The 27,679-nt window shown below is 45.4% G+C and overlaps 5 protein-coding genes across 9 annotated transcripts in view; 3 read left to right on the top strand and 2 right to left on the bottom strand.

The window, feature by feature from the left end:
• Positions 1–330: 330 nt before the first annotated feature.
• On the bottom strand, positions 331–11,364 carry LOC117145484 (transcription factor SOX-10). Its single transcript, XM_033311161.1, has 3 exons — positions 10,966–11,364; positions 3,310–3,456; positions 331–2,362 (listed from the first exon to the last, which is right to left on the bottom strand). The coding sequence occupies exons 1-3, from the start codon at positions 11,163–11,165 to the stop codon at positions 1,111–1,113; spliced, it is 1,599 nt and encodes a 532-aa protein (XP_033167052.1). The 5' UTR covers positions 11,166–11,364; the 3' UTR covers positions 331–1,110.
• Positions 11,365–15,376: 4,012 nt separating this feature from the next.
• LOC117142997 (discs overgrown protein kinase) lies at positions 15,377–21,484 on the top strand. Of its 4 annotated transcripts, none has more exons than XM_033307352.1 (4): positions 15,377–15,499; positions 16,112–16,201; positions 17,903–17,990; positions 18,605–21,484. In XM_033307352.1, exon 4 carries the CDS (start codon positions 18,664–18,666, stop codon positions 19,984–19,986), a length of 1,323 nt encoding a protein of 440 aa, XP_033163243.1. In that variant the 5' UTR covers positions 15,377–15,499; positions 16,112–16,201; positions 17,903–17,990; positions 18,605–18,663; the 3' UTR covers positions 19,987–21,484. The 4 variants fall into 4 exon arrangements, with proteins under 4 accessions (XP_033163243.1, XP_033163244.1, XP_033163245.1 ...); XM_033307353.1 differs by having other exon boundaries at positions 15,377–15,506; XM_033307354.1 differs by lacking the exon at positions 16,112–16,201.
• Positions 21,485–22,516: 1,032 nt separating this feature from the next.
• LOC117142322 (MICOS complex subunit MIC19) lies at positions 22,517–23,837 on the top strand. Its single transcript, XM_033306233.1, has 3 exons — positions 22,517–22,611; positions 22,699–22,863; positions 23,140–23,837. The coding sequence occupies exons 2-3, from the start codon at positions 22,737–22,739 to the stop codon at positions 23,682–23,684; spliced, it is 672 nt and encodes a 223-aa protein (XP_033162124.1). The 5' UTR covers positions 22,517–22,611; positions 22,699–22,736; the 3' UTR covers positions 23,685–23,837.
• Positions 23,838–23,905: 68 nt separating this feature from the next.
• LOC117142320 (alkaline phosphatase 4) lies at positions 23,906–27,518 on the bottom strand. Its single transcript, XM_033306227.1, has 4 exons — positions 27,163–27,518; positions 25,543–25,784; positions 24,512–25,475; positions 23,906–24,451 (listed from the first exon to the last, which is right to left on the bottom strand). Exons 1-4 carry the CDS (start codon positions 27,317–27,319, stop codon positions 24,024–24,026), a joined length of 1,791 nt encoding a protein of 596 aa, XP_033162118.1. The 5' UTR covers positions 27,320–27,518; the 3' UTR covers positions 23,906–24,023.
• Positions 25,764–27,679, top strand: part of LOC117142321 (5-hydroxytryptamine receptor 1) — an 82,528-nt gene continuing 80,612 nt past the window's right edge. Inside the window, exon 1 of one of the 2 annotated variants that reach the window (XM_033306228.1) lies at positions 25,764–25,844. The gene's annotated coding sequence lies outside the window, so the exon portion shown is untranslated. The remainder of the gene's footprint in view (positions 25,845–27,679) is intronic. The other variant, XM_033306230.1, reaches the window with a different exon arrangement.

Below are 27,679 nucleotides of genomic sequence, written 5' to 3'. Positions count from 1 at the left end.
GGTTTTACAACGGTTACAGGTGCCATACAGCCAGGTGTAGACACTAAAGCCCAAATATGATCTGCAGAGTGTGGGAAACTGTCAGAAGCCACGCCCAACTGAGTGAATTTGTTCCAACCTCGGGCCATTTGGAATTGGCCAGTGTTTCGAGGTGGGATACCTGGGATACCGGTCTTGATTTCAATTGACCAACTGAAAATTGATACAAATGTGATTACCTTTTCAAGTCCATTCCTTGATCTTTAAACTCAAAGTTCTTTAATTTGGGTTCATTCGCTTCATTCGCTTAGACTTTAAATATTTATGCGACAAAAGATTTTGCATAAAGTTACAAATAATTTAAGTGTGTAAATCGTTGTCTATTTATTCCGTACTTTAAATAAGGCGTTTTTATATTTTCTTAGCACTGCTCATACATTTTCGTATACTATCTTGCCAATTCTAAACAATATGTTCTTACAAATATAATTTATTACTACTAGTTTATATTGCTTCCAATTAGCTATGATCTCGGTATTCTTGCCACCCCCGGCAATTTCCATTTAGATTGTATAGCCATGGCTCTTTCTTCGATTCTTACTGGAATTGCATATTGATGGGGAAAGGAATAATGCAGCCATAAACGAAAATCGCAGCGATTAGCTTAAATTGCAGGGAATCTCCAAAAAGACCCTCAAGCCACAAACACACACACATGCACAGTCACCCGCTCACACGGACATTGCACAGACAATAAACCAATAAACGAAAGCCATCTAAGTGACCCATAAAGAGGGGCCGAAACGGAAGTGGAGGGGGCAGGTGCACGGAGAGAAATTGGCGGTTGTCTTGGGTGCAATGCATAATTGCTTTATGAGCAATTTTTGTTTATTTTAAATTAATTTATAACAACGTGGGGTATAAATATTTTAAATATTATTCGGAAGAGTAGAACAAATTTAGATAAAAAGGAATTAAAAAACTAATATGTAACATTTAGGAATGGCATTTGAAAGATGATTGTTGATAACTCTGCCATTGGATTTCTCCGACTGAATCCCCACATAAGTTTAGGAATACCGATGCCTTCTTTCTCTCTGTGCCTCACAACAAATGTGCAAATGAAGTAGCTTAGGGATTGACATAAGTGTAAGTGCCCCACAGATGATGCTGCGATGGATTCTGGTGCTGGTGCTGCTGCTCCTGCTGCTGCGACTGCAGCTCCTGTTGCGGTGCGGGGTCACCCAGTGAGGGGGTCAGGGAGGCCGCCCCATTGGCATACGGCTGCTGGGGCCCGAAGTTGGGGACCTGGCTGGCGGAGGAGGCGGCCGGGGAGTAGCCCAAGTGCTCGTAGTACTCCGCCACCGGCTGCTGCGAGCTGGCACTGGAGCAGGCCGAGGATAGCGAGGCAGAGGAGTTCAAAGGCGGCGAGTGGTGCAGTGGGTGGTGCAGCGGGTGCGTGTGGTGCGGATGGTGGTGCTGCGTCATGGGCAGCATTTGATCCATGAAATACTGGTCAATTTCCTTGGGATCGATGTCGGCGGCTGCAGGCTTGTAATTTAAGGCTTCACTGGCCTGTGACGCCTGCTGCTGCTGCTGCTCCTCGGCGGCGAAGTGGCCTCCGTTTGCGGGGTAGGAGTAGGCAGGGTAGCTCACCCGACTGCCCGTGTAGCCACCATAGCCATTGATGTTCTCCAGGAAGTCCATCTCCTGACCTGCTCCTCCTCCTTCTGCTCCACTCTGAACTCCCGCCGATTGCCCCTGATAATTGACCTCACCTAAGGCCACATATTCCCTGCCTGCCTCGAGGAGAACTCCATAATCATGGCCTGCATTTCCCACTGGCTCACTTAGTTGCCTTAGCAAAAGACTGGGGTTATTTGCTGCCGACGCTTTTGCATTAGAGGGCACTGCGTTGTAGGGTGTGGCTGGGGGCGTCAGCGAGGACAGTGAACTGGCCGTGGAGCACGGAGAGTCCAGGCCAGTTTCGATGAGGCCCTGCTCCATCAAACTGGCCGCACAGGCACTGTTCAGGGATTTCATGAAGGCCTCATTACTGAAGACATCCGAGGAGTTCGAGCCCACATTGGAATGGGGGGAGATGGTCGAGGCGCAGCTGCCCAGATCTGCAGCTGCATTTCCCTTACCAGCTCGCCTCTGGCCGTTGGAATTGCTGCTCCTTGGCTTCCCGGAGCTACCCGTTGTGGCGGACAACGTCATCTCTGGACCCAGGGATCCCCCATCCCCGCTTTGCTGGCTCGGCATCACCCGCGCCTTCTTGCGCCGCGGCTGGTACTTGTAGTCCGGATGCTCCTGCTTGTGGGTCATTCGAAGCTTCTCGGCGAATTCCATGAAGGGCTTCTTATCACTGTCCTTTAGATTTCTGCAAGTGTAAGTGGGGATACTCAGTAAAGCAGATTCTATTTCGAAAGTACATATAGTTATAAATAAACATCCGCCAGGCTTACAAAACACTTGGATCCAGCATTGGATTCCACTATTCTTAAAAGCTATCTGCCGCAGATCGCCTCTTTCATGATTAATGCAAATCTGTCAGGCCAAAAGGCGATCTGCGACACAGCGGCGTCGTTTTCATATATTGTTTGTAATAAAATATTGTCCGGTTCGAAATTAAAATTTCACAGTTCAGCGCTTGGGGCGACTCGCGATAAGCAGTGGAGTCTTCGGCTGATAAGAAGTCGCAGCATCCGCCCCAACTAATTGGGAATGGAGCTGGGCCCATTTGTTGGCCCATAAATAAATCCTGTTTAATTAACTGTCACTGCGATTCGCAGCATTCTTGAGCATAATAATAAATTCAGCATTTCCTTGCAAGAACGTAAGCTTTATGGAAATATAAGGTAAGGAGAGTACTATGTACAAAGAAAACCCTGTTTTCCCAATGCAATCGAGTGTAATATTTCAACTTGCAGCTCATGACTGTCCTTGGCAAGTGTCCACTAGGTGAACCTAATATATTTATCTTGGCCTCCTAGATGTTTATCTGACTTTATTTGCTGGGCTGCAATTGGATGGATGTCCTCCGAGTAACTGACTCCTCCTTTTTGACAGTACAAACCGCCTTCAGATGCAATTCCCTGTGTCGACGGAAAGCCCGTAACCAAACTTGGGCGACTTCCCACCCCCTGCGGATGGCTTCTTTGTCTGGCCGAGAAGTGGGGCTTATAAAAGACACTTCTCAAGTGGTCCATGCCCCAGCGTTTACGCAGCCAGATACGTGTCTCTGTTTCGCATCTGCTCCGTATTCCTCCGTTCCGAGTGATGTATATATAGTATAGTGGGGCATAGAATGGAATAGCCAGTACTTACTTCCACAGCTTGCCCAGCGATTTGCTCAGCTCCGAGTTCTGCAGATGCGGATACTGTTTGGACATGACCCTGCGGGCTGCCTGGGCCCAAACCATGAAGGCGTTCATGGGGCGCTTGATGTGCTCCTTTTTGCGGTCCGTGGGCGCCCTGGAAATGAAGTGGAGAGAAGTCAGTCAGAAATGCAGTGACTTGTTGGCCGGGTAAACAAGTTTCATTAATTGCTAAAAGACGTCGCAGACCGAAAAACGGCACAACAACGCATAATGTCAAACTGAAATTTGCAATTAAAACTTTTATTTGCCGTGGTAAATAGAATGGCTCCCAGGAAAGTTCAAGAGTGCAGTCAAAAATGTATTTCCGAGCTCAAATGGCAGCGGGCAGTGCAAAAGTGAAGTGCAAACAAAAGCAATCAGCAAAATCGTGCAAAATTCGAGAAAGGCGGGCTTTTGGCGGGCCAAATCTATTTCAGCTGTGCCAAAAAGCATTGGGAATCCTTTAAGTGGTTGCCTCAACTCTTGACTTTGCATAAAGTGTACAACGAGTCTATCCCCAGCCAAGTCCATCCACTTGTCTCGCGCCAAACTTCCCAATAATTCCATTGACAGTGCGATACAAGCTCGTCCAAATAAAACCAACGGGGCGTATGATGGCTTCTATTCTACGAACACTGTGGTATGCCCATGTACCAAATAGCATAATGAAATAATAAAATACTACATACTTTTCTAAGAAACTTAAGCCTGCTGCTGTCTAATTCCATTCTATACCTATAAATATTTGTATTCCTTCTGAGAGAGAGAGGAGTGAAGCCTTGTTTGGTAACATGAATTCTTCAACACAAAAATGTAAAAGCCTTTTTCTACGCATTTTCAGCAGTAATATAAGAGGACACCCCTAACCAACTCTAACTCTAACATACACATCCGAGCACCCAGATTGTTCCTATCTATTCATTCATTTTTATTTAGCATGTCGAGCACCGAGGAAGACAGAGATTCAATCAAAGAGATAGGCGTTCCAGGGGCGGAACACTATGGCAGAGTGGCCCAGGTTTCCCATTGGCTGCCCACCTTTTGGGAGCCTCGTATATTGAATTATTTATCCTAAGTAAACATGATCAGGGCAAGGATTTGTTAGGTAAATCCTTCAATTGAGTTGGGTGTGCGTGTGCCAGTGGCCTTGTGGGCGAGTTTATTCGATATGCCTGGCTGCATCCTGTGCCTGGCCGGAAAATGGTAGATTCTCCATCTGTTTTCAATCAGTGCAAATCACCAAGCAGGTGTCTTCAGCAGACCCATGGATTGATTAGCTTAATAGCCGCTATATATTTCAATTCCGGCTTTTAAATTTCAGTTGAAAGCCGCCTTGCTCCTGGACTTAATTACAAGTTCGACCGAGCTTATTAAGCGATTTAAAACGCAACCGGAGGCCAAATGGACATCGTCTTGGGGTTTGTTATCTGCCTTTGGTATCGTCGGCGTCACGACCCCGCCCCGCCCAGCTTCCCAACGCCCTCCCCCGATTCAAAAGTATCTGCGCGTATATATACAGATATATGTATATGCAGCTCTCACGCTTGACAGCACGCTAATCAGAATCAAGTGATGTTCGTTTTGCTGCACTCAGTTCTGGGACTTGGGAGGTGGTGCACCATTCCCAGGCATACACTGAACAAAATTACTATCTAAATGGAACATTGTACATTTAATTTTCAGGGCACAATAACTAAACTGTGTTGAATTTCTTCGCGTGCAGCGCCGAACCCCAGAGATACATGCACAGCATATCCGCGGGGCACTTGGCAACTCAAGCACGTCTTCATTATTTGCTGCTGTTGTTGCATTCGGAGATGCGCAAATCTCATTAAGTGATATCTTCAAGTGGCCGTTAGCTCATGAGCAAATATGAGAAATGAGCGGAGACTGCGAGGAATTTTGAATGTGCAGCTTTCCATTTTTCGCATATGCCAAAGATACAAGATACAGGGATGCGCGAAGATGCCAAGATACACTTCGGCTTTTGTTGCGCCTCTTTTATCAGCAACGGGCCATTTGCCGCTTTTGTTATTAAGTTTTACAGCGGGGGGCAGGGGCGAATCCCAAATATTTACGGCCTTAACACGAAGCTGTAAACACGGCATGAAAACTCCCATTTCCATTTCCATGCCCATTTTCATTTCCAATTTGTAAGCGCATGTCAAAAAGCGGGGACAAATGCGCCTAATTAGCGGCGGAGACGTCTCAGCGATTTTCACAAGTTCACAAATATGAAATGTATCTAACAGATACAGCGCGTGTAAACAAATTGCAGCCGCCGCAGCTCGTTGTTTTTGTATCTCCAGTATTTTCGTTTTTATTTCTTATTTGCTTAGGCAGTGCCCACATTTTCCCACGCAGCCGCCGCTTTTACGACACTTTTGTCAAACAAATTTAAAATGCATCCAACGGATGCAGTTGCTTGTTTGTACTGCGGTCGGTTGGCCTTTCTTCTCCTTTCATGTTCTGCCCTCTTTTGGCCCCCGAAGTTCGTCCGAAAAGGTGGTCAAACACCCAGGGCACTGATAAGGTGATAAGGCGCTGGAACTGCCCCTTTCTTCTCAATCCGGGGATCTGCTACCGTGAGACTGGCATCCGAGTTTGCTCAGTGTTTGTGGCTGTTCCGTGCCAGCTGCACTGGGAATTCTGGTGCATTCGGCAATCTTCAAGAGCTCTTTCTAATTTTACACATTTTCTTGCTTCTGCATAAATGTGATTACAATATTTAAATGGCCTTTCAATTCAGCTATGTAACGTTGAGGATACAAATAATACAATATAAGGGATAAATACAATTTTAAATTTTAACCAGCTTAGTTTCGTTGCATAGTTTTGCTCAGTGCTTTTGGCCAACTTTGTGCGGCTCTGGTAAGAAGAAAAACATCTCGTTATTGGCTGCTACTTAGGTCAGGGATCAATGGGAATGGCTGGACTTATTGGAAACTTATCGGAGTGGCATCCACACATGGCGACCTCTCGAGAAGCGGCCTTTTTGAGCTTTCCCCTTCGGCTTAAGCCGCCTCTTGGCCACTTCATCTCGATCCCATTCGCTGTTATCATTTCATTTGGCCACGTCCTCATCCATTTCCACTTCCACCACCACTCTCATTTTCATTTCATTTTCCTGCTTTTTTCAATTTCCAAGTCAATTTATTTTTACAGCGCACTGTGCCGCACTCGAGCAAAGTGACAGAGAGTTCGGGGGATTCCCCGGCACCGCTGACCAGCTAGGAGCAACTGGATAGGCGTGAAAGGACCCTGGCGAAGGGGGCGTGGCAGCTGGGTGCGGGAACGCGATGAAGAGCGACAGCTTAAGTGGCGTAGAGGAAATAGCTCTGCATCATCCTGGTTTTCGTGGGTGGTTCTTTATTTTTGCTGGCTGTTTTGCGCCTGATTGGTGGGTGGTTGCAACTACAATCAATGCTGTATATACATATGTCCCTGACATTTGATGATTGTCATTGTGGTGAAGTGGCCGTGAATCAGAAGACACTGCCCAACAAGGATGACAGATTTCGAATGGAATATCATTGGTAATTCAGAATTCAATACATTGACTTTTAGCTTACTGGAGGTCTTGGCATATCAATTATCTAAACTGGTTAATGACTCACCTCCAATCAAAGCAGTCGCTACAGAGTAGTTAAATATTTAGAATTCGTGGGAATATGCATGATTCACCCAAATGCAAAGCAAGCAAACACTAAATATTATTTATGGCTTCGCGCCCAGCGATTTTTGCCTGTTTTCTAGTGTAACGTGCGTATTCGGAATCTCACAAAAATGAAAAGTTGGCTCTGAATTTCCACACCTATTTTGCCGCTGGCGATTTTCCGTCCATCCATCGTGAATTTCAGCACGGGAAATCCGGTAGACTTCGGCATCCGAGGAATAATCGCGTGGGTGTTCCCGCTATGGAAACTGCGGCCACAGGATTCCCAGTGCCGCCAGAAACACGCACCGAGATGCGGAATGGATACAGGACGGGGATTCCAAACGGAATGGCTGCTGAGCCATTGAACCCTTTTTGAAAGGCATATCGAGCGGATTTGCGCCAAAATGTGCGAGTACTTCGGCTAAAAGCTTATGGCCGGATCAAATGCGCCTTCAATTTGATGCGCAAATGTTGTTCAATATTTGGCAAAATATCCCGAGCTTAGGAAAAGAACGTGGAGCTTACTCAGTATTGTGATACCCTCGGATGTTCAAAGCAAAGATATTCAAGATTTTTCAGTACACTAGAAGGCTTGCTTATTAAAACAGAAATGTATAATTTTTAATATTATTTAAGGAACTTGTCTCCTTGCTCTATACAGCAATCTTAGTAAAGTAACAGATACTTCATGAAATGGCATACTCTTGAGCTAATCAAATCGAAGTTCCTTTCATTTCCGTCCCTTCCCTTTGGACAGGTTTTTGTGGCCTTAATCGGGGCATCCTTTGAGCCTCGCTGGCTTTGGCCCACATCGTTCCAGCGACTTGGCTTACTTGCACTTTAGTTGCTGCCAACTTTTTCGGCCATTGTCGCGCTCACCTGGCCATAAAACTCGCCCATTGATGCGGACTACAGGAGGAGGACAACACCTCGGGGAGATGAGCTCCCGATGTTTTGTAAATTCCTGCTGCAACAAAAAGTATGCAAAACGAGAGTCTAGGCTGGAAACTTTTGGCCAGCAGTTGTGGTTGTGGGGCAGCAACAAAAACAGCGCCATCAGCAGCAACAAAATCAATATTTGCCTTGTAAGCCGCACGTGTATCTGTTCTTCTTGTTGCCGCTGCACAAACTTTTACCGGCCACCAAAAGCTGAGGTTGCTACTCTTGGGCGGATTTTTGGGGTCTGCAGGGGGCGGTGTTCTACCAACATATGAGGAGGTTTTACCAACATGAGGCGGAGCAACAGCTACAAACAGGTTTGCCGGTCCAGCTCCAAAAACCAGGAAACGGTGGAGCCTACACTACTGCTTTCGAAAGGGTTAAACTATGATTAAAATAATTGAGAATAACGCTGAGGTACGTATGTTTGATATAATATGTTATGTTATGTTCCCTGGTCTCCAAGTCTAAATGTATAAATCTTTCCTTATAGCACCTCAATCCGCTGGATCTGGATCTGCCCCACTGTCGCCCCACTTGGGTTGCATGGGCTGATGTGGTTGGGGCCTCCAGCGGAGCTTTCACCATGGGGAAGTGTTTGGTTAGGCTGCCCGAGATGACTTGTTGGGGCCATGTAAATTGACTCGTCGCAGCGCCGAAAGTGGAACTATCGGATGGCTTAGGGGCTGGGAACCGGGGACCTCCGGCTCTGGCTCTGGCTCTGCCCACCTGGCCGAGGGGTACTCCATGGGCGAGTGATAACACCTCGGGCTGGACACGCAGATAAGCAATGAAATATTTATAGCGTCGCCAAAGTCCTACCCGAAGTGGCGGCTCCTCCGACGGGCTCGCATTTCCTCCTCCTTAGTAGTAGGGCCCCATATCTAATCGAGGCAAGTAAATAGAGCAGGGCGCATAAGAAGGGGTTCCGCACATGGTGTCTGTATTATTTAATAACAAACCCCAGCCCTCCCATAGCACACACACATATGTATGTTCATATACATATATGGGTTTATATCGGGCTACGACGATCGTCTGACTATTCAAGTGGCTCCTCGGCACTTTGGTGTTGCTCTTAAGTAACAGTTTTCAAGTGATTCATGCGAAATTAATTTAACCAAATCAAACAGCCATATAATGTTTGCGGTCTCCCCTTCGCCAAAAGTGGATCATAAAAGTTGGCAGGAGGAAGTCACAAAACATCAGATATGTTCGATACTTGCTGTGCCGTGCTATATCGTTTTCAATCACTAGTTACTAGTTACTAGTTAGTTTAGATTTCAGCTAACTAGTAAAATAATCAAGAGACACCGAGATAAATGCCAGTGCTTTGAGTTCTCACCTCATCCTAGCAAAATTCCAAGCGAAAAGCAAAGCAATTGCGAATCAATTTCTGCTGTCAATAAGGGCAAACAGCGAAGCAATTAAACGTATCTCCCACACAGCACTTTTCACCATTTAAAAGATTTAATTTTTAAGGTGACATGGATACGTGGTAATCTGGTGAAGTGAGCGGGACTTGGAGGCAAACGATGTGCATTTAAGCGATTTTAAGTGGAAATAAACAAGGCTCATAAAGCGCAAGGTAAACAATTTGCAGAGAGTTGGGGGATAGTGAGTGCAGGAGGGCACCTAGCGGGTGGAGTGGTGGGCAGCGTGGGGAGGGTGGGGTTTGGGGGCGAGGAACCCCACCGTGGATAGATAAAGGAGAGGAAATGGCGCTCATATCCTTGTGCAAACACACACGTGCTCTTGACAGCGCTTTCTGCGCATTTCGCAACGAGGAGGCAACTGCGCCCAAGGATGTTTGTCCCTGGACAGCTGAGAATCAGCTCCCCTCGGCGGCGGCGGCACTGGGGGAAACAGAATCGCAAATCAATACTGACTCTGGCTTTTCTTCGAGTTCATCCGAGGGGGAAACCCTTCCTGTTTATGATAGCTGCACTTGCTCAAAGTATATTCTATAATTTCGAGTTAAAATTGATCAGCATCAAACTAAAGAAACTAATTACCACTCAAAACACATCATATGACTACTAGACTGTTTATTTCAGTGTAATCCCAGCCAGTGATAAGCGCCGTTGAGTACAAAGCGACTGAAGGCGGCTGACAAACTCAGATAAGAATGGACCGGAGGTGGAAGCCCCGACATTTGCTAATTGCCGGTCAAACAGACAGCCAGATAGAGCTACCGAGGATCTGGGATCTGGGATCTGGCATATGGGATCTGGTGAATCTGGAATCCGAGGGATCAGAGAGATCAGCCGCTGCGGCCGCCCGTCTTTCCCACGACCTGCAGCACTACATGTACTCCAAAATACGGAACCAAGTGTCACCTCCCCGGTCCGCTTGAGCTGAGATCCGCTGGGGCTGGCCCCCGAGAACCCCATCCCCCACCTTGTTAGCAGTTAGCATCTTAACGCTAAAAACATATTTATTCGCTTTTTATGCCTGAATTGATTTGTCGTCGTCGTCTCGTCTTCATCTCGAGCATTTAGTTCCAGTCCGCAAGGCGCATTTATTGAGGCCTGTATTTCGTATCTTTGTATCTGGTGGCTGGTTATTGCCTCTTCCTATTATTGCTGCCTTTGGCCAATTTGTTGTTGCCGTCGTTTGTTTGTCTAATATGTGTGAATGTGTGAATTCATTTATATTTACATAAATGCCGGCGGATTCCCAATCGTATTCCCTTCTTTCGCCCATGTATTTTCCTTTCCCTTTGCGGTTCGCCAAGTTTGTTTATCCAGTTAAATAAAAGGAAACCCACGTATGTGCATATGAGCCTGGAAATTGTGTTAATCAGCGAACTCATCGGAGGTTGGTGGGTTAGTCATTCTTGGCTCAACGGCGGCTTCGGATCCACTGAGGACTCGGTGCTCATCGGAATGCTATATTCTGAATTTAGTTCTCTGCATAACCTTTTTATGATGTTGGAACAGCCTTATAATCAACACCCTTTTAATTGTAATATGGCAGGCATATGAAAGGCATAAACCACAAGTCTGGCTTTTCAAAAGGACTTACTTGGCTGATGCCTGGACTAGATTCCAGTCGTAACCCTCGAGGACCTTCATCACCGCAGTGGTGATGCGCTCGTCCTCCTTTCGACCACCCTGTCCTTGCGCCTTCTTCTGCTCGGCTTTCAGGGCATAGTTGGCCAAAACCAGGGTTTCCACCGGCTTAGCACGATCCTTGGAGCAAGTGGAGCTGGAACTGTCACTCATTTTCGGCGGCACTTGTCTTAAGTCTCCTCTTAAACTAAATCATCCGCTGGGCACAAACTAAATATGTCACTGAATCACGATTTGTTCTGGCAGCTGCTTGGAGCCCACGCAGATCTCGGGGAATTTTGAATGGGGCTTTCGAGTACTACGGATAGCAGAGACGCGACGAGGTTGACGGACTAACTGCGACTGATCTTGGGGACCGCTGGTCTGGTGCCCCAAGACGAGCTCGGCAATCGTCGGATTTCGAGGCGATCGTGGCGATAAGCTGAAGACGGTGGTTGGTTGGATCGTTTGCTGTCACTTGGGGGTGATGGGGGTTTTGGAGCGGGGCAGGGGCAGGGTGAGGGGGAGGGGCAGCAGTACTCGGCGGGGGCGAACATAAAAATCGCGGCGGTACGCGTGTAAATATTAACATGTTCATGTGAAATTAGTTGGCCCCAGAGCGGAATCGAAAATGGGGCGGGGGTGACGACTGTCGCCGAGAAACTAGTGGCAATATATAAACGGCAGTGGTTCGACTGTTGAGTACCTAGTATTCGAAATTTATAATTAGGAAAAAATAACAGTGATTGTATCTCTTGGATTATATAAATAACACTATTATCTATAGAACATAATAATCCAACGGGGTTTTGTAATAACTCCCACCAAATATAGCACGCATACAACATACCCTCTATATTCAAAACTCCAGGATATCTAAAAGAGATGGCAAAAAGCTGGGACATAAATCGAAATGGAAACAGAAATTAGTAACACTTTACAGTCACATGTGGATTTATGACACCTCGAAGACTTCGGGCCAGAGGGTGGACTCTCGGGACCGTTAGAAACCTGCCACTTGTTGCAGCTGTATTTGGTGTCCCTTCCGGGAGGGGATGGGGCGCATAGGTCCTGAATGGGTAACGATTGGTAATGAGGAGTCGATAAGATCATTAGGGATTTAAGGGTTAACTGCGGTGAATGGAGATAATGCGAGGGAGTGGGGGTGGGAAGTGATGGATGGGTTCCCAGGGTGGACAGAACTTGGGGAAAGTGGGAGGACTATTTACCTGAAACTATTAATATGTACTGATATACATTAATATCTTATGAAAGGGTCATAAAACTAGATTCCTACAAACTATGACCTACTTCCTTGGCACTCTGAGTTCGAAATACTTTCAGATGCAAGAGACGAAGTTCATCCCCGCCTCATCCAGTGAAATGCAAATGCTGTACCCTTTCATCGATCAAACGTTTAGTAAGGCCACATAGAAGTCGAGATCAGGTGATCTGGTACGATCTCTTCATAACCACTTTGCACTAGATTTACTTTATGCTCCACACGATCCGATCCGATCCGATGCGATCCGAAATCGTAAAATGCGAAGAAAACACCCTCGAAAAAGAGAAATGAAATAATCGGCCAACGGAGGGCTATTCATTCCACGATCGTAAAAGATCGAAGAAGTGTAGTTTGGCTACGCTTTTGTTTTCCAGCTGGTTTCAACTGGAAGTTATGGTAGGACCCAAGTGGCTATCTGCAGCGCACGTATCTCAGCCGCCAAATAGTTTGGGGGGTTTTTACATCTTTATAATTTTTACAGCTCAATTAACTTTTTTCAAACGCCGCCGGCCAGGCAGACAAATCGAAGTATCGAAATTAAACAATAAAACGGAGAAATGCATAAACGAAATCATAAATACCTAGGCCATTTCGGATGTTTTATGCCAAGTGGGGAGATGAAATCGAACCTGAAAACTGACGTCAAAGCAGCGCCCGTTTTTTACTCTTTTTGGAAGTGTCATAAAAGGCATCAAAATGAAAATTATACGATACTCCATAAAAAAGAATGAAATACACAAACGTCCAGAACTTCGAGGGCAGTTCGCTGAACTGCAGCGACTGGAAAATTGATTCGCGTCTAGGAAATTTAATGGCCGACCATCTAACAATTTCCCCAGCCGCGTTCAAGCATTTTTTTCTGGACCGGCAAACTTCAAAGCCCGCAACTTGTTGATAAACAACTCGCTGAAAAAAGCTAAAAAAAATATTATGAATTAATTAAAAATATTTGCGCTGTATAGGAAAAAAATCAGCGCAGGCAAATTAATTTTTCCCCCACTTTTTATGTTTCATAATCAAACTGGAGCAGAAAGGTCGAAATGCATCTGAATGCGCCCGTGGGCGGGGGGCGTGGCGGCGGATGCGACGACCGCTTGACAATTTGCGACTTGCCATGAAATCGCATTATTTGATCTAAGCCGCCGACGAGCAAAAAAGGAAATACAAAAATCTTCAAGCCGACTGCTAAACGAAACCAAATGGCGCTTTTTTAACTGCTGCGTTAGAAGCAGAAGCCCAGGGGCGTCGCGGATAAGGGGGCGGGGCAGTGGGAGCCGCGAGGAGCTGGAAGCGCCCAGATATGCGACATGTGTTGCGGAAATATTTTGCGAGCAAGAAAAGCAGCAAGGCGCAGTCAGGAAATATGCAAAAATACAAAAGAGCACTGAGAAAAATGATTATGAGTGATTACCGTTTTTCAGATATCATTCAAAATTAGTACCAAAGCAGCTAAGTCTGTGGTCAGATTCGTATTTTTGTTTAAAATATGAATTGAAAAATAGGTTTATATTGCGTAATTAATAAAATAAATTGTGTCGGCATCCCTATGAATATGTCATACTTTCTTACAGTGTTCTTTGAATGGATCATTTACATACACGCGTCTCGCTCGGTTTTTATTGCTTCGCACCTACATATTTGGTTTACGTTTTTCGTTATTTATTTGTTGGTGGTTGACCATCGGTCGAAATAACGACGGTTTTCATTCGTCGGCGATCGCACGTCTTTGCGTGTGTGAGTGGGAAAGATATGGTTTGAATTAGTGTGTGTGTGAGAGCGGTTAAACGAGTTGTTTTCTCGCTTTACTTGTTGTATCTTCAATTGCCTCGTTGGATTGCTTTGTTTTCTCTTTTTCCCAGCCAATGGGAGACAAAGGCGGGTTTTTACGAAGATCTTAAACGATCCACCAATAAATAGAAAATGGAGATTTCTATAGTTGCATACAAAAATGCAATTAAGCTAATGCATCTAAATAGCAGAAGTGGAAAACAAAAATCGTAGGTAATTGCAATTAAGGTGATTTATTTTGTCTATATTTCATTTTAAATTGCCGGCTCCGATACCGAATCGTTACACTCTTTTCTCCCCTTTTTTGTTATCAATTTCGAGTGATTGCTTATCTACCCTACCCCCACTTGAAATGAAACACACCTTGGCACATACTCCCAAAAAAACACACACATTTTCTCATATATGCATACATAACTGGCTCTGCTTCCTTTTTTATGTCACCGTTTCTTGAGTTACACAGCCGGAAAATGCACGATGTGAGGGGAAATGGGGAAAGCGGGTGGGCGGGCTAATGGAATTCACACGTGTTTTGCTTTATTCGTATTGCTGCAATAAAAGTATTCGTTTCAGGTATTTCGATACCTCGGCGTAACATCAAAATTGGCATGCTACCTATAACTGCAAAACATGCCAATAAAATACATTTTCAATTTCTATTTACACGTGAATGTGGAACAGAATCCTAAAAAAGGGTTAACAACTTTTTTAAAAACATTGCAAATTAAGACACAACTTCTATTAACATATCGTTGATTCATCAAATTTGTATATTAGTATTAATATCCTTACATAAAGTCCGATTTATGTATTGTTAATTGCATTCTTCTTAAAAATAACATAAGGGTGGGTCTTTTCTTTGAATGTAAGATTCAAAAACATTAAATATATTCAATTGAATTTCAGATATACTGAAATTTTAGGCGCCACCTGGGTACCACTTTTCGCATACTCATCCGCTAGGTGGCGCAGCTCACAAGTAGTTTGCCTCCATCTGGCAGCACTGGGTCTATGATAATAGACCTGCCTGATTTCACAGTGTAAGGATTAGTGTGCCCATATTATAAAAACAACGTTGACAACTTAGCTATTTCTCGCTATTTCTAGTTTCTTTAAATTTGAATTTCTGGCTAGCTGTTGCAAAGAAATAGTTTATATCTTTCTCTGGTTTTACCAATACTCTAGCTTCATTTTCTTAATGTGGTACTTCGAAACTATCTTTGGACCATCACAATTAAGTATATGAATCACAGTTTTTCACAATTACATGTCTTTCTGGGCACTCGCGAGGGAGTAAATACCAGATGGTAATTTTCTTCGTGATCGGCGCGGTCACACTGCGAATATCAAGATGGCGTAAATTTGTAAAAAATCGTCGAAATCTATGTGAAATAGCCAGGAAAATTGAAACGAAAGCGCAGCGTTGATGCAAAACGTAAGTGGTCAGTAGCGTTTCGGATCGACAGACCCGTTTGCGAGCGGAAAAGCGGCGGTTACCACGCGCAGGAAAACTCGAATTTCCCAGCAGCATTTCAGTGTCTCATTGAGAGTGCGAGTGTGTGAGTGAGTGCCCTCGTCTTTGTGTTGGTGTGAAAATGCTGAAGCAGGAGGGATAGCAACGTGCTCGCGGTAGAAACCGTGTGAGTGCGGGCGGGACGACTAGTGTGCACGAATCTATTGCCAGGGCAAACGACTCGCATAAGTTTGGTTTTTTTAATAAGATTCCGAGTTCCGTTTGGTTTCGTTTAATTTTCTCGAGTTGATTTGCAACCCGATGCTAATCGATGCGCCCATAAAATCCGAGATGAACAGCATAACCGACTTGAAAAAAACGATAAAAATAACTGAAATATGGCAGCAATGCATTATTATTAAAAGTATTGCATAAAATGCGCTTGCGTGTGGCCCCAAAAAGTGCGACTGTGTGCGTGTGTTTGTGTGTGACTGTGGCAACTACAACAAAAACAACGTCTGGGCTCTAAAACAAAGAAAATGAAAATTATTGTGGCAGAATCAATCCAATTAAAAAATTCGATTTCGATTTCAGTCGAATTAGAAGAAGGAAAAGCAGCGTCGCCAGCAGAGGAAGTGGGCAAAGCGGAATAGGAAACAAGTAAAATAAGAAAAACAAGCCACGGTAAGTGCGGAATTTGTTCCACTGTGCGTTCAAGTTTCCCTTCTCCACCCGCTATCGGCTGTTTCTTATCAGCCCCGTTATTCGCAGTGCATTCGTGGAGTGCCGTTAGTTTTCGGAGGCCATTAGCGTTTGACAATTAATTGCAAGTTTCCTTCCCCTTCTGAGGTTTCCCCGTTGATTTTGCTCTGGTTTTCCATTCCATTTGCCCTTCCCTGTTTACTTAAGCTTTTTATTTTTGTGGCGCCTGCTGGAACAACTGTTTTTTGTATCTTCTTTGTTCTCTTGTGCGTTTTTTTTGCGGAAGCTTTTCGGCAGCCGCCAACGCAACGCGCAGCTGTTTTGCAATTGTAATCAATTCGTGTTTACCCGCTTGGCCGAAAACAACAGCTGGATACCCTGGAAAATATTCAGTTACCAATAGGAAAAACCGCGGTTTTCCTGCTCGCCTCACAGTACACAAATTAAAGCTCTTTAAATTAATACTACATTCAACATGACTACAGTGCTTATACAGTGATTTTTCTCAGTGTAGAACATGGAAGATACCAATAAAAAACGGTACATTTCGGTTAAATAAATCAAAGCCAAAGCAAAAACAACAACAAACACAGGCAGGTTTTGAGGTTAGAACCGCAGAGTGAGTGATAAAGAGTCAGGAAAAGGTGGAGAGAGAGAGAGAGAGAGAGAGCGATCAAAATGCGTGAGCGGTAAAAGAAAGCGCGCAGAATGTTGGAAAGAGGAGAGGAAAGGGGTTAGTGAGTGAGAGCCGCAGAAAACAACAATTAAACTAATTTTTTTTTGATTTTCGGCCGGCAAGTGAAAACTTTCGGCTTGTTGCTTCTTTTTCTCACTTCCATGCGCTTTATCTTCGCTATTTGTTTGTGCTTTCTACCACTGAAAGTGTCATTTAAGTGGCATTTTCACAGTCGCTGCGTTTTATTTTACTTCTCTCCCTTTTGTCGTCGATTGTTTACTCCACGCATACACAAACACACGTCTCTTTTATCTATTTGTTGTTAATCTCTTCGTTGTCTTTTCCTGATTGCTGATTCACCTCTCCATGTTGGTGGTGTCGTCACGTAAAAAATACACTTGAAAAAAAGAATTATATCTATTCAAACATGTAAAAGCATTGTGGCACGTTTGCTTTATTTTTTAATAGTACAATATAATATTAAATTGACTAAAACAATAACTGTGACGAATGTCAAAAAGTAGTGATTTTTTGCTATGTGCTTATAAATTATCGTTACTCATCACTTATTAAATCTGTTGTTTTTCCCATTCGTAATCAATAAACGCTGCCGAATGCAGGGACGCGCTCACTCTTAAATATAAATATATGAGATAAACTTTTACTTTGTGCGAGGTTCGGGTTCTTATCATATTTACCCACTGTGCATTTGCATTTCGAATTGCTTTTGGTACGCTTTTCTCTGCTATTTTTGTGTTGTCAACGTAAGCCAAGCTTACTTCTCTCTCCCTCTCTCTCTCTCTTGTTTTATTCTTAGCTAACCGTTTTCTATTTTCGATATCGATTGTTGCCGTGTGTTGTTTTCATGTCTGTGTCCCGCAATCCTTATCACCACAAACAAAAGCGAATTATGCACGGTAAAAACAGAGGATTACTCAACAGCCGTGGGGAATTTCGATTAACCATGTTGAAGATCTAAAAAACTAACTTAGTACCTCCTATTACAGGACCCTTCGAAAACAAAGCCATAAGCGACTGCCTTGAACAAATCGGAACAAGAAGAAGAGAGGAGCTCAGACGAAAGGACAGCGCCAGGTGAGAAAAGTGGAGAAGTGTTGGGAAAGACTCACGAAGCCCTGTTAGCTGTCAAACGTAGACTTTTAGCAAACTGTACAGAACAGCAGGGTTGTCAGACATCACGTGTCAGAAGAATCAAAAGTATTTTTACTAAAAGAAGAAGATGTAGTAGCTAACAAAATCCGACGAATATTTACCGCTATCGCTAACAAGGCGTTCGAATAATCTCTTCTATTAATATCACACATTGTTGCTAGTGGTCAATAGCCGAATTTTCGAAGTCACTTGATTCATATTTACTCGTAAAAACCTGTGACGCCGCTGGTATTTCTATAATTAGTCAAAGCAATCGTGACTAAGCATATTTACATTCTGATCGAATTCAACCTGCATCCTTTTCAACCAACCTTTGACTGCATCGTAGCAACCTTTCCATATCCTATCGCGATTACAAAGTAAAAGTTGTAGTCTTTGGCGTAGACATTTGAAACTGTATATTATTTTAAGCACAGCTAATCTGAACTGGGATCGACCAATTCGTGTAGTATTATGAGTAAGAAAAGCGTACAGCCTTCTTTTCGAGTCAATGTGTTGTGTAATTAAAACTAAAATTGAATTCTCCGCTCCCGCAGAAAGGCAACGCAACTCCGGACTCTACCACACAGAAACCCACAGAAACAGTCGTCAAGAAATGGAGCTGCGCGTGGGTAACAAATATCGCCTGGGCCGCAAGATAGGATCGGGATCGTTCGGCGACATCTATCTGGGCACCACGATCAACACTGGCGAGGAGGTGGCCATCAAGCTGGAGTGCATCCGCACCAAGCACCCCCAGCTGCACATCGAGTCGAAGTTCTACAAGACGATGCAGGGCGGCATAGGCATACCCCGCATAATCTGGTGCGGCAGCGAGGGCGACTACAATGTGATGGTGATGGAGCTACTCGGACCCTCGCTGGAGGACCTCTTCAACTTTTGTTCGCGCCGCTTTTCGTTGAAGACGGTTCTGCTGCTGGCAGACCAGATGATCTCCCGCATCGATTACATACACTCGCGGGACTTCATCCATCGCGACATCAAGCCGGACAACTTCCTCATGGGTCTTGGCAAGAAGGGCAACCTGGTGTACATCATTGACTTTGGCCTCGCCAAGAAGTTCCGCGATGCCCGGTCGCTGAAGCACATTCCCTATCGGGAAAACAAAAACCTCACGGGCACTGCCCGCTATGCCTCCATCAACACACATTTGGGCATTGAGCAATCGCGTCGTGACGACCTGGAATCCCTGGGCTACGTCCTCATGTACTTCAATCTGGGCGCCTTGCCTTGGCAGGGCTTAAAGGCAGCCAACAAGAGGCAAAAGTACGAAAGGATCTCGGAGAAGAAGCTGTCCACCTCGATTGTGGTGCTGTGCAAGGGCTTCCCCAGCGAGTTCGTCAACTATCTGAACTTCTGTCGCCAGATGCATTTCGACCAGCGTCCCGATTACTGCCACCTGCGCAAGCTCTTCCGCAACTTGTTCCACCGTTTGGGCTTCACTTACGACTATGTGTTTGACTGGAACCTGCTTAAGTTTGGCGGACCTCGCAATCCCCAGGCCATTCAGCAGGCCCAGGACGGAGCGGACGGCCAGGCGGGTCATGATGCGGTGGCCGCAGCAGCGGCCGTGGCAGCAGCGGCAGCCGCCTCCTCGCATCAACAGCAGCAACACAAGGTCAATGCGGCGCTCGGCGGCGGAGGAGGCAGTGCAGCGCAACAGCAACTCCAGGGCGGCCAAACGCTGGCGATGCTGGGCGGCAACGGGGGCGGCAACGGCAGCCAACTGATCGGCGGCAACGGACTCAACATGGACGACTCGATGGCGGCCACCAACTCGTCGAGACCGCCGTACGACACGCCGGAGCGTCGGCCCTCGATACGGATGCGCCAGGGAGGCGGAGGAGGCGGCGGCGGAGTGGGTGTGGGCGGTATGCAGAGCGGCGGAGGGGGCGGTGGCGTGGGGAACGCCAAATAATATTTTATCGTTTAGGTTGCGACGCTGGACACGACACAGTAGACAAACAACAACAGAACTCAACAAACTATACATGTAGGATATATAGTTATATATACCTAAAATATATAATACTTGCTTTATATATGCGGTAAAACACGTTGAATGTATCCAAGCGGCAGGATGACCAGGTCCCTGCCAGAAACGGAGGACAAGAGCAGTGAGAGAAGAAGAGCAGAGCATAGCAAAGCGCGGCGCTTTTCTTTTTTTGTGTACATTTTCGTTTGTTTTCTGACATTTTGGTTTCTGCTCCCAGATGTTAGAACGTTGAGCGCGCTTATTATTAATTAACTAGCCTATGATTAATTTAATTTATACTATTAGAACATAAACGATTGCAACCTGGCTGCAAGAAACTGCAACAAACACCGCACTGTTCAATTGATTTGAGATCCCTGCCTGAAGATCGGCCAATAGATCGGTGGTTAATTAGGGGTCCGCGGCGGGGTTGGGAGGAGGGTCAGCAGGACACGCAGGCATTTAATTCTGTTTTGCATTTGACTATTGCTCTTGGCCGGCTCAACTTTTTCTTTGTTAACTTGAAGTCCCAGACCAAATCAGGCAGAACGTGCAGAACCGATCATGAACACATAACTCGATTGTAAGTGTAATATTTGTGTAAAAGAAACAAAGGACACCGCGTTCAGCGAGTGTCCCTAACCGTAGACTATAGGCTCTAGCTCTAGCGAATCCAATCCAATCCAATCCATACAAAAGCATATGCCACCCAGCAAGGCACCCACATTGTAATCTAAGTTGATGGTAAAATGATTGCGATTATCACGTGCAGTTCTCTAGCTTTAAGCAACGCTCTGACTTATAAGGCCCTCCTATGTTATCTTATGTATCCTTCTGTACCGTCTACTCTCCCCTATATATATACATATATATACTTTCGTGGTCTGCACTTCGCTGCCTGTGTTCATATATATCTTTCCGAAATTTAAACACTTAAGCGCGCATTTCCCGAGCGGTGGGCAAATGGGATGCGAGATGTGGGAGCTGGGAGTTGGGGCAGCCCTTTGTTTACGCAACAAGATCATGAAACTAAGATAGAGAGCATATAAATTGCGTTAGACATACACAACAAAACAATTGCATTAACGTTTCGATTTAACAATGTAAGTAATGGCCCTGCGGAGGAAAGTTACACAACGCTAGCTAATAAACTATAGCTATAATATGAAATTTGTTTATAAGTAATACCAAACCGTAAAATAAAAAATGCAAAAAAAAACATAAATTCTAAAGCGCCAAGAGATAATGAATGGGCAAAAATATGAATATACATTAATATAAACTATATCTTATGAGAACGAACACGTAAACATGTAAACCCCACAGCGATTGGCTGGCTAAGAACTAACAAATCAAAGAAATGCAAAACACAAATCGGATCACTGAACGCAGAAGCCACTAAAACTTAAATAAAAGTACATTACGTGATATTTCTTACGAATTGTTTTGTTTCATCGACCTTGTTTCTGATCGGTTTGTTTCAGTCATTTCACTTTTATTTTTTACATTGGAACACAACTCCATTCGAAGCGCACGCCTTGCAAACGACCAACCTTGTAAACACGACCATATAGCGCATTCAGATTTGGGGATCCGCGATCGCGGAGAAGCCCCAATCCCCCTCCCCAAACCGAATTGACAACCTAGTGAGTGTACATAAGAATAATACCCGAACCCTAAAAAAAGATAAAATTAAAATATATGTGTGATTTTCCTCCTAGCATACAGAGTACTAAACCTAAACCATTAGCATTTTATTGATAGAAGAAACGAAATCGAAGCCCGACAAACTGATTCATAGCGATTATGAGCCACTAGAACTGGGGAACTAAATGATCTTGTGTGAGCAGTCCATTCAGCATAAGCGAAATAGAGAAACTAACAAATTGAGAACATAGTAATTTCGAAAGTTTTGTATAATTAACTGTATATGTATATTGAGAATAGAATTTTGAACTAATAACTAATTATACGTGGATCGAGTTCGACTGTATCGTGTGCGATACGAGAGAAAATCATTAAAAATAAACCACCAGTGATATGGAATACAAAATAACCACAAACGAAATCGAAATCGAAGCGGTTCATGAAACATTTCAAAAGTACGTTGGATCGGAATTCGACGGATGTATCGATAAGTGCACGATAAGGCCACATTTATGTAATTAGCAAGTATTTCGAATTAAACCGAACATGGAATATGTATGTGTGAACAGAATAAAAGCAGCTACTAATAAGCCACACCATTCACAATAACAATTACGAACGAGGCATTAAAAAGCTTAAACAATAATAACACGACTCACCGGATTTGCTTATTGTCTTGTCAACCAGATGTTGGGGTAAATTGTCTAACTAAATGCAACTTTTTTGAAAGGTTTCTTAAGTGCAGGATTTGAATATTCGATAATCTGGCAACGCCACTAAGTGAAAACAACCTGCCCTGGCCGAACAGTCTGGCTACTCTAGCGGTCAGCTGTTTTGCGCATTTTCGTGCTTGCGCTTTAAGGTCACTCTGAGCACGTCTTATTTTTGTTGGGTTGACCCTGTAGTTTTTCACCGAAAAGGGTAATAAAAGCGCAGAAATAAACAGATCGGAGTGTTGCCTGAGCTTGCGAAGACTTGAAACCCATTAACCAATCGCCGATATTCCAGGTTTTGCGCCACGATCAGCAGCTAGAGGAACTTCGAAGATGGGAGCCCGACAGTCTCAATCCCGCGAGCCCCGCTCCGTTTCGATGGAAAACCCAACTCCTGCCGGCGTTATTGATATATCCGACGATGTGGTCAAGCGACTGAAGGCGGGAATATCCCAGCAGGGTAAGGAATCCAATGGCATTGTGGAGTAGTAACTGGAAGTGCCCATTTCACTCTGCCCGGTGTTATGCAACAATTGTCAAAACGGGCAAATGTTTACGCCAAACACAGTGGAAACTCGTCTAAAAAGCACAGCTGCAAATTGTGGATAGAGTTTCCTATATCTTGTTCACAAAAAACCGCACTTCGAAGGGTGTAGCTTTGGCTCTATTAGCCAGTTTCCATTCCTATTTGTATGTGTTTTTCATTAAACTATTGATTTATATCTGTCCACTTCAGCTCGTGAGCATGCAGCTGCTTCGGAGGAATCGAAACCAGTGCCCAAGCCAACGTCGAAGACTGCCGCCAAGCCAGCCGCATCATCGCCAGCTGCTTCTCCTGCTCCGAAAGTATCCTCCTATCCCGCTGCAGTGCCCATTTACGTCCAGGGAGGAGGACACACCATCAGCGCGGCCGATGTGCAGCGCCAGATGAACCAGGAGCTGATCAAGAACGACGAGCTGTGGAAGGAGCGCATGGCGAAGCTGGAGGAGAACCTCAAGAAGACCAACACCATCCTGGAGAAGGAGTACGCCAATGCTGTAGACAATGTGCACAAGCGATTCGTCAGCACCGCTTCGTCGCACAAAGTGCCTCCCTGCCAGGACCTGAAATCCCAGCTGCTTGCCTGCTACCGCGCGCATCCCGGGGAGACCCTGAAGTGCATGGAGGAGGTGGCCCAATTCCGACAGTGCATCGATTTACATCGCGTCCAGAAGCTGGATGCGGAACCAGAGTCGCCGAAAGCGACCTCCAAGGCCACCGTTCCTGCCAAGGCGGCCTAGGATCCTGGCAGATCCTTTTGTCCTGATTTGTTGACTTTTCTTTGAGGCCCCTTATGGGTTTTGTATAAACGATTGAGCGATCGATGGGGATGCACTCAAAACTTAAGCAAAAGTGTCATTGCTAGCGATAGTAAACTAACTTAAATGAATCAATCCATGGAAGTTTTTATGGCCGGGATTTTCTATTCAAGTTTACCATGACGAAAATAAAAAACATTGCATATTTTTTAGTGTATCTATTTGTTAAGTTGCAACGATCACTCCTCCATCTCGCTCACTCTCATTCAATCCGCACTTCTATAATCTTTAATAACAATTAATATAATTAAACAACATTAATTACAGCCCGTGACCGCGCAAAATAGCCGCAGTGGCGGCCGTCAAAATGGGGATCAAGGAGGCTCCCACAACAGAGGCGCCACTTCTCTTTGGATTGGGCTTGTCCAGCGGCCTCTCCTTTTGCCCATCCTTGTGATCCTCGCAAGAGTCATCGAAGTCCTTGGCGGGACCCAGACAGCCCGCGTAGCTCATCACATAGGCCAAGTAGTTCTGCTCGAAGACTCCACGAATCAAACTGGAACCAGGTCCATATGCAAAGACAGCCACGTCCTCGCCGCCGTGGGTTTCGTCCTTTCTGGGAACCGTCGCCAAGTGGCGATAAGTGGGAGCAGCCCGCTCCTCAGCGGTAAAATGCTTCAGGGGCATCCACATGTTGGAGCTGTTCTGAGGTCTGGAGTCATTAGCCAAGTGATCCCAATAGCCAGGACCTGAAAACATTTAAAGATCGTTTTACCAGACAATTATGATAATGCAAAGGTCTAGCTTACCATTAGCATACGAGATGGTCTCATAGAACATGGGATCGTTTTTCTCGTGCGAATTGGCTGTCCCCAGGATATCAGCTCCACGGAGCGCGTAACCATTAAAGGTGACCGCGTGGGAATGGTCTGCCGTCACCAGGATCAACGTTTCGTCGGGATCCGTGTTGTTCACGGCCGCTTGGATTGCCAAATCGAATTCGTAGAGCTCGTGCAGAGCAGCGCGGGCGTAGTTCATGTGGTGACCCTGGTCAATGCGACCTCCTTCCACCAGGAGCACATAGCCGTTGGACTCATCGCCCCTTTCCAAGATTCCCAACGCCGTCTCCGTCATCTCCTGCAGGGAAGGTTCTCCCGCCTCCCTGGCTATGGAGTAGGTAATGTGATTGTTTCGGAACAGGCCCATCAAGTGGTCCACCTTCTTGACATTCACATTGAGCAGATCCCTACGGTTGTGTACCAATGCTGGAGGAACTGTGTCGTTGGCGTGATGAGCCAACCACTCGGCAGGAAGGTTTCTGTTATCACCTCGGCTGCAAATTGTTTCCGTGGGTCCTTCGAAAATAGTAGTCTTCACCTCGGAGGCATTCAGGATGCCCATGGGCGACATTCCTCCGCCCAGGATCACATTGAACCGATTTCCCGGAGCATTCTCCACCAACTGACGGGCAATATCGACATGATAGCCCACCGATTCCGCGGGCACTTCCGTGTCGCACTCCCAGTCGCGGTCGTAGATGTGGGCGTAGGTGGCGGCGGGCGTGGCGTGGGTGATCCTGGTTGTGGTGACCACGCCGGTGCGCTTGCCCTCCTTCTGGGCCCACTCCATGACGCTCTGGACCCTGCCTTGCTGGCCGTTCTTCTTGGAGCGGGTGGCGTCCATTCCAATGGCTCCATAATGGGTTTTCGAACCCGAGAAGATCGCAGTGGCAGTGCCCGCCGAGTCCGGAACCTGTTTGTCCACGTTGTAGGTCTGTAAAGGATTGTATTAACATTAATTTGATGTTCCTATTTAAACTAGCTCCCTGATATCAACTTACTTTGGCCATTCCAGTGTTTGGGAAATCGTCGAAGATGAGGGTTTCCTCCTCGCCGTAACCGTGCTTCAGGTACTGCCCCTTGTAGATGCGCCCAGCACTGATCGTGGATATTCCCATGCCGTCTCCAATGAAGATGATGATGTTCCGGGCCTTTTTCTGGTAGGAGTCCTCCTTCAGCCGCTGCGCGTGCTTAATGGTTTTCTCCAGCTGCCTGAGGCCCACTTTGTGCCAGAATTCCGCGTCTGAAATTGGATTCACAGATGGAAAACATATTGAAACTAAGTCGGATCGGAAATCGCTAGGTAAGTTAGGTGCCATGTCACGTATTAATTGCCCATCTCCAGTGAGATCCAGTTGGCACTTGAACATGTTCCGGATCGTATTTTAAGTACTCGACTAGTTAATGGGATTTATTTTCGCAACGTACGTCGCAGAAAATGCCTAGGCTTTCCACAATTCGGTGGCAGGTGGATCCCCCCCTTAGAGTGGAAAACGACTTTTCTTGATTTATGCGCTTTAAGCCCTGCTCGATATATATTATTTTGCATTGTTTAATGTAAGCCAGAATTTCTGAATTCGATTTTCTCGGCTGATTTATATGCGCTTATCATTATTTACGTTGAAATTAGTCAATGTGTGCACTCGAATTTCCATTTTCCCTGTTCTAATCTTTATTTTATTAGCCCGTCTAAATTTATACGACACGATCATTTAATTGTTTTAGTAGCAGATACAGTATTCCTGAGACTTTCGGTAGTAAAATAGTTATAAAGTCTAGGTGGTAATCTTTATAAGACTTTTTAATAGTAATGGAATATTGAAATGGTCTTCTATTAGATACAAAATTACTACTCGAGTAGCGGGTATATCTATATCTCTGCTTAAAATGGATTTTCAGAGATTAAAAATTACTTTTTGGCTTTATAACATTTGCATTTTGCGATTTGGAGCGACGTCCACTCACTGCTTTACTTGCGGTGATGATGATCGTAATTAATATTCAGTTGAGGTAGCTTGGGGAAGGGGTGGGGTATTCCACCCAGCGCCACCCACCGCCCACCGCCGACGACCTCGACACTGAGACAGGTTACAATTAGGCTTCATTCGCCGACTGTTAATTTGGGCTTGTCAATGAAATCAAAAGTATATGATTAATCAGTTTTTGTCAGCTGCTTAGCTGATTTACTTGTGTGGTTTTTCGAAAGCCGATAAAGATTGTTAACTGCATTCATAGCGAAACTAAGCAATTAGGTGACTACAAAATTTTAAACTCTACTTTGTTGGCAACTCGAACAGTTACAGTTAAGCGCCTATTTCGTAATAGGTCACCACCACTCGTAATGCCTTTCTGTTTCACTGGATTACGTGGAACACTCTGCTTTGTGGCTAATTTCCCAGCAATGAGCTCTCAGTTTGGAAAGTAAACGCAAGTGACTATTTAGTGCCTAAGATTTGCAACCTTGATAGACCCAAGTTAAGCACTCGTTGCATAATTGAACTGGACAACCATTCAAGTTCAAGTAATTTAAATTATTTCACGTTCTGAGCGCAGTAGTGCTCCAGCTCACATTTCGCACGTTTGCAACTGCGCTGCAGTGGGGATCGGGATGTGGGTCTCACCTTCGGGTTCCTTGGGCTTCCCCACGTCGAACTGCGGTCCTATGTCTCCTCCGGCACTCAGGGTGCGAATCAGCGGCGGTGGCTGGGTGGTGACTCCTGCCCAGCTGATGGCCACCAGGCCACCCAGCAGAAGTCCGAGTATCACCAGGGAATGCATTTCTCTAATGTGCACAACCCGCGAGCAATTGGGGGCGACTACTATTGCGACTTCTTTTCAAATGCGGATTCGTTCACAGCTTGGCTTGAGGCGCAGATTCTTCAGCGGGCCATCGAAATTGATTCGAAGTGCGGAGTGGAACGGATCGGAACGATTCTTCTCGGCTCTGCCTGGAATTCTAATTCTGCGCCGAGTGGTTCTCAACTTGCGACTAACACCGAAGTCGGCAAGCAAGCGCCGTTATATGCGAACTAACTGTCCACCCAGACGATCGGCTCGACCCGAAGTCCGCGCACTCACACATGTGTGCGTGTGGATCGCTTCGTGTGGCGCTTCGGGAATTATACCAGGTTCTCGTGG

The sequence above is a fragment of the Drosophila mauritiana genome, chromosome 3R (assembly GCF_004382145.1).
Source record: "Drosophila mauritiana strain mau12 chromosome 3R, ASM438214v1, whole genome shotgun sequence".
Lineage (NCBI taxonomy): Eukaryota > Metazoa > Arthropoda > Insecta > Diptera > Drosophilidae > Drosophila > Drosophila mauritiana.
Note: the sequence above shows the minus strand (reverse complement) of the source record. Positions and strands in the feature narration are given on the sequence as shown.

Bases quoted from the DNA above. Each gene is read 5' to 3' on its own strand.
- LOC117142320 (XM_033306227.1), bottom strand. From the start codon at position 27,319: ATGCATTCCCTGGTGATACTCGGACTTCTGCTGGGTGGCCTGGTGGCC. The intron at 25,476-25,542 runs GTAAGTTGATAT...AATCCTTTACAG, and splicing joins CAAACACTGGAATGGCCAAA to ACCTACAACGTGGACAAACA. The intron at 24,452-24,511 runs GTAAGCTAGACC...AAATGTTTTCAG, and splicing joins GACCATCTCGTATGCTAATG to GTCCTGGCTATTGGGATCAC.
- LOC117142322 (XM_033306233.1), top strand. From the start codon at position 22,737: ATGGGAGCCCGACAGTCTCAATCCCGCGAGCCCCGCTCCGTTTCGATG. The intron at 22,864-23,139 runs GTAAGGAATCCA...TGTCCACTTCAG, and splicing joins GGCGGGAATATCCCAGCAGG to CTCGTGAGCATGCAGCTGCT.
- LOC117142997 (XM_033307354.1), top strand. From the start codon at position 18,664: ATGGAGCTGCGCGTGGGTAACAAATATCGCCTGGGCCGCAAGATAGGA.
- LOC117145484 (XM_033311161.1), bottom strand. From the start codon at position 11,165: ATGAGTGACAGTTCCAGCTCCACTTGCTCCAAGGATCGTGCTAAGCCG. The intron at 3,457-10,965 runs GTAAGTCCTTTT...CTTCATTTCCAG, and splicing joins CTAGTCCAGGCATCAGCCAA to GGCGCCCACGGACCGCAAAA. The intron at 2,363-3,309 runs GTAAGTACTGGC...TTACACTTGCAG, and splicing joins TCGCTGGGCAAGCTGTGGAA to AAATCTAAAGGACAGTGATA.